The sequence below is a fragment of the Entelurus aequoreus genome, linkage group LG23, assembly GCF_033978785.1.
Source record: "Entelurus aequoreus isolate RoL-2023_Sb linkage group LG23, RoL_Eaeq_v1.1, whole genome shotgun sequence".
Taxonomy (NCBI): Eukaryota; Metazoa; Chordata; class Actinopteri; order Syngnathiformes; family Syngnathidae; genus Entelurus; species Entelurus aequoreus.
In genome coordinates this window covers 11,632,398-11,638,330 of record NC_084753.1, presented here as the reverse complement: position 1 = coordinate 11,638,330, position 5,933 = coordinate 11,632,398, and the positions used below count along the sequence as shown (strand labels likewise).

The following is a 5,933-nucleotide window of genomic DNA, read 5'->3' as shown; positions in this document are numbered from 1 at the left end:
GCCGTTCAGACAAGACGTCAAAAGGACGCTTTAAACCAGTGATTCTCAAACCCGTGGCACACGTAGAAGTCTGTATATGGAGCATCATTGTTGGTGACGTTTGTGCATTGTTTGTAAAAGCTACAATGGCCACAAATGTTAAATACACTTGCTAAATAAAACATCTGCCTTTGTTTTTAATGAATACTTAGGCCTACTACGCTACTGTACTTTAATGTTGGTCATGGTGGTGGTACTTGGGAGAGCCAGGCGTGTTCTTGGTGAACACAGTTTGAGAAGCACTGCTTTAAATAATAAATAAGCTGTATTGTCAGATACCAAGTATCGTCATACGTACAGTTAAAAATCCACCAGGTGACAAAACGGAAGTACGAGGAAAAGGACGACAACAACGGAGGGCTGGGCTCGAGTGTTTGAGGGCAAGGTGTAAACAGGAAATAAGGCTGCAAAATATCCCTAGAAAAGAAGCGGTAAAAAATATCTTGTAGTCTTTTCTTCCAGGATGGAGGAGAAAGGTAAAAATAGATCTATACATATATTTGCTTTGGTCAGGGAACGTCATATCCTGCTCAAGTACAAGCCATTTTAGAGCTGATAAATATATTTGCTAAAACTTTGGGCGCTACTTGTGAAAAACATTATTTACATACATCGTTTTTCTGTTGGGTTGATTTTTTGTCTTTTATGTGCACAACTCACGTCTAACGGCTCTATTTTTGTTTATAGACTACAAATATATCAATTTCTGTTGCTATTGCACAGGAATAAAAGTTCACGTCTCGACGCGCTGAAAGGGTCTAAACCAGGGGTGTCCAAACGTTTTCACTTGGAAGCCGCATTGGGCTACAAAAATTGTCCTCGGCCAAAAGCATGTAAAGTAACATATATATATATACATTTATGTGTATATATATATATATATACATACAAAATATACATACATACAAAATATACATACATACATATATATGTATATATATACATACATATATATACACATACAAAATATACATACATACATATATATGTATATATATATACATACATATACATACATATATATATACATACATATATATATATATATACATACATATATATATACATACATATTTATATACAAACATATACACATATATATATATCCATATATACACATACATATATACATACATCTATACAAATATATCGTACATATATATATATACATATATACACATATACAAACATATATACACATTTGTATACATATATACACACATCTATACATATATATATACACACACATATACATATATACATACATACATATTAATATATTTATATATGTGTGTGTGTGTACACATATTAACATGATGGATATATAATTAATGATTGGATATTTAAAGTAAAGTTTTGTAATCAATCAGAAATATCAAGCAGTTAAAATGTGCCAAACATGGATAAGTGTGGAGAGTGTTTTACATGTTTCCATCATGGACTGTAATGGGTGTAATTTAGATTTTTTTTTATGGTGTTTGGACATTTTTCGTTATATCAACAAAGTTTAGTGAGCAGGTTGTGTTATGTGTGACCATGTTTTGTTGACACTTTGTGTTAGTTGTATTTTTTTCTGCACCATGACTAGGGAAGGTTGTTTAAATTGTGTCGTATAAGTAAATGCCCTGCTGATATTACTAAGAACTTTCAAGTGTCATGATCTGATTTACTCACATTTTCCACAAGATGCCAGCCAATATGTAGCATTCAGAAACTGCCTGGTAATTAAGGTTAATTTGAAAGCACTCCGCGGTGAGATGCTTTGTTGAACTCATGACGTCTCGCGGGCCAAATTGAAGAGACTTGTTGGCCCACGGGACTTAGTTTGGACACCCATGGCCTAAACATAAAAGTACCTAAATGATTCAGGCTTTTGAGGTTTGAAGTGTGGTGTAAAAGAGGTACAGAGTGGCGGCCTGGTACTGAAAGCGGATGGATTCGGGGGGGACGGCCGGACATGGGGACTCAACGTGTGGGCGACGTGGCTCAGTCCTGGAGCTGGCTTTCCTCGGACGTCCACCTGACGGAGGGAGGAGACTGTCTGGAGTACTTCAGCTGCAGGAGGTCGCCCACTTCGTTCATGGCCTCTAATACCTGGCGAAACATCACAGGGGTTGTTAGCATTCAGACTGCTTTCACAGCACAATTGTTCAGGTCAAAACTTTTTTGTAGCTCCATCCTAAAATTGTATAAGGCCTGCCAAAGCCTGGAAACAATATGCGTTAATAAAGTACTTTATCTTTCTATCTCCACTGTGACAGAAAATATACATGTACTGGATGCAGCTGAATATCGTTTAAACTTTAATATCTAATAATGTAACACATTTTATATTATCATACAAACCTTATTTTGTTAAAATTAAAATACTTAAACATCTGCTTCAAATCAAACTGTATTCATGTAGCACTTTTCATACACAGGCAAGTGGCAAACACAAAGTGCTGTTAGGGATGATACTCGAAACCGGTTTTCCCGGTTGTTTGATAAGAAAAGAACCGAGTCCTCGGACTCGAATCCCTTTATGAGAACCGGTACCCGTTATCGAGACCACTATAGTAAAGGAAAAGAGTTGATTCTTTATTCGAATCCCGTCCCGACCAGAAATGCTCCGTGGGACATCACAATAAATGACGTCACGTAGCTCAGTCATTAGGCGCAGATAGCGAAAGCAGGAAAATAATGGACGGGAAAAAGCGCTCCAAGGTGTAATAAAGTTCAAAACAAAAGCTATAATCCATCGAATAACTTTACTGAGAGATTTTAGCAGGGCAAAACACATGACGAACACTTTTACGACCAACCGGAAACATAGCAACGCACCTCCTTTACGGCAGCTGTCGCAACGTTCTTAAAACTACCGCAGCACATACATATATATACAACATATCTCCGTTTTTTAACTATTGTTTTTCTTTCCTTGTAAACAAAACAAAATCACACTGTAGATGTGTTGTCTGTCTAATTATAAATAATGCAGACGAGGCGTGTTGGCTGAGTTCTTGACGTTTACTTTCACAGCGTGGCAACATGCAACACTTTTCGGGGCTACCGCGCATGCTCGTAACTCCCGTTGCATGCTGGGTAGTGTAGTTGTTATATTCTCTAGCTCATAACATTTTTCCCCCATAAAGAAATAATGTTAACTCAAAAAAGTGTATTTCTTTTTTTAGCTTTAACTTTTCATTTATTTGCATTGTAACCACATTTGCAAAGAACTTTTCTCTTCATAGAATGTTCTTTCAATAAAGAAATAAAGTGCAAAAATGTCAAAGCATCATAACAAACAGTTATGTCAAATAGCAGCAGAAGTGCACTTGTTGGAGAGCTGTATTATTTTCAGTTTTGTGCCCAAGGGACTGATTTTATTTAACACTATATTATTATTTATACACCTATAGTGATCACAGAGACAGGTTGTTTTTGTGTTACTGTATATATTTGTTTCTCTGAAAAATCCCACTTAATATACTTTGGGTAACAACAGTCAATATTTATTTATTTATTTTATTTTATTTTTTTAGGTGGGTAACAGTCAATATTTATTTATTTATTAGATTTAATTTTTTTATTATATAATAAAAGTGAGCTTTTGTTAAACCAAATATTGTGTTTTTTTTCCCATATACAACAACCTATCTGGACTCGATAAGAGAATCGATAATCGATAATAATAAGTTAATAAAAATTGAGAGAATAATAGTAATTAAGATAGAAATTACAAAAAAAAACCTTAAGAGTTTAACAGTATAAAGCCTGATTAAAAAGGTGTGTCTTTAGCATTTTTGTCATTTCAAAAGTCTCTTGACTTATGATTTAGCTATTTAATTATCCATCAAAGTGCACACTAGGTAGATGACAATGGATTTCACAGTAAAAACTGGCAGCTCAATAGCGAGAATCTTAATATATATTAAAAAAAAGAGGTACCATTACCCTATTTACAATAATACATTGTAAAAACAACTGTAGATTTTACGCAAAAAAAAATTGCTAAAGTGTTTTCATCATAAAATTTAGTGGTACCATTTTTTTTGTGTTTACTGTAATATGTCGTTAAAACCACGGTTAATTTTGCAATAACATTTTGGCGAAGTGCTAAAAAAACTATTAACCTTATTTATGTATTGAAAAAACTGTTATAATAGCAGCAATGAAAACAAACAAAACACAAAATCTAACTTCCTCAAAAAGAAAATCATTTTGTGACGTTTAAAAAGCTGCACACTGGTATATTGACTATTGATTAACTATTGGCAGTTTTAGCACTCTAATAGACTCAAAGTGTAAAATTACGAACCCCGTTTCCATATGAGTTGGGAAATTGTGTTAGATGTAAATATAAACAGAATACAATGATTTGCAAATCATTTTCAACCCATATTCAGTTGAATATGCTACAAAGACAACATATTTGATGTTCAAACTGATAAACTTCTTTTTTTTTGCAAATAATCATTAACTTTAGAATTTGATGCCAGCAACACGTGACAAAGAAGTTGGGAAAGGTGGCAATAAATACTGATAAAGTTGAGGAATGCTCATCAAACACTTATTTGGAACATCCCACAGGTGTGCAGGCTAATTGGGAACAGATGGGTGCCATGATTGGGTATAAAAACAGCTTCCCAAAAAATGCTCAGCCTTTCACAAGAAAGGATGGGGCGAGGTACACCCCTTTGTCCACAACTGCGTGAGCAAATAGTCAAACAGTTTAAGAACAACGTTTCTCAAAGTGCAATTGCAAGAAATTTAGGGATTTCAACATCTACGGTCCATAATATCATCAAAAGGTTCAGAGAATCTGGTATGGCCGGAAACCAACATTGAATGACCGTGACCTTCGATCCTTCAGACGGCACTGTATCAAAAACCGACATCAATCTCTAAAGGATATCACCACATGGGCTCAGGAACACTTCAGAAACCCACTGGTCACTAAATACAGTTCGTCGCTACATCCGTAAGTGCAAGTTAAAGCTCTACTATGCAAAGCGAAAGCCATTTATCAACAACATCCAGAAACGCCGCCGGCTTCTCTGGGCCCGAGATCATCTAAGATGGACTGATGCAAAGTGGAAAAGTGTTCTGTGGTCTGACGAGTTCACATTTCAAATTGTTTTTGGAAATATTCGACGTCATGTCATCCGGACCAAAGGGGAAGCGAACCATCCAGACTGTTATCGACGCAAAGTTCAAAGGCCAGCATCTGTGATGGTATGGGGGTGCATTAGTGCCCAAGGCACGGGTAACTTACACATCTGTGAAGGCACCATTAATGCTGAAAGGTACATACAGGTTTTGGAACAACATATGCTGCCATCTAAGCGCCGTCTTTTTCATGGACGCCCCTGCTTATTTCAGCAAGACAATGCCAAGCCACATTCAGCATGTGTTACAACAGCGTGGTTTCGTAAAAAAAGAGTGCGGGTACTTTCCTGGCCCGCCTGCAGTCCAGACCTGTCTCCCATCGAAAATGTGTGGCACATTATGAAGCGTAAAATACGACAGCGGAGACCCCGGACTGTTGAACGACTGAAGCTCTACATAAAACAAGAATGGGAAAGAATTCCACTTTCAAAGCTCCAACAATTAGTTTCCTCAGTTCCCAATCGTTTATTGAGTGTTGTTAAAAGAAAAGGTGGTGTAACACAGTGGTGAACATGCCCTTTCCCAACTACTTTGGCACGTGTTGCAGCCATGAAATTCTAAGTTAATTATTATTTGCAAAAAAAAAAGTTTATGAGTTTGAACATCAAATATCTTGTCTTTGTAGTGCATTCAATTGAATATAAATGATAATGATAAATGGGTTATACTTGTATAGCGCTTTTCTACCTTCAAGGTACTAAAAGCACTTTGACAGTATTTCCACATTCACCCATTCACACACA

The 5,933-nt window shown here is 36.1% G+C and overlaps 1 protein-coding gene across 2 annotated transcripts in view; it reads right to left on the bottom strand.

The window, feature by feature from the left end:
• Positions 1 to 1,261: 1,261 nt before the first annotated feature.
• sptlc2b (serine palmitoyltransferase, long chain base subunit 2b) overlaps positions 1,262 to 5,933 on the bottom strand; it is a 79,542-nt gene continuing 74,870 nt past the window's right edge. For both annotated transcript variants that reach the window (XM_062033803.1, XM_062033804.1), the window contains one exon: positions 1,262 to 2,133. In XM_062033803.1, coding sequence (XP_061889787.1) covers positions 2,026 to 2,133 — 108 coding nt within the window. In that variant the 3' untranslated portion in view covers positions 1,262 to 2,025. The remainder of the gene's footprint in view (positions 2,134 to 5,933) is intronic.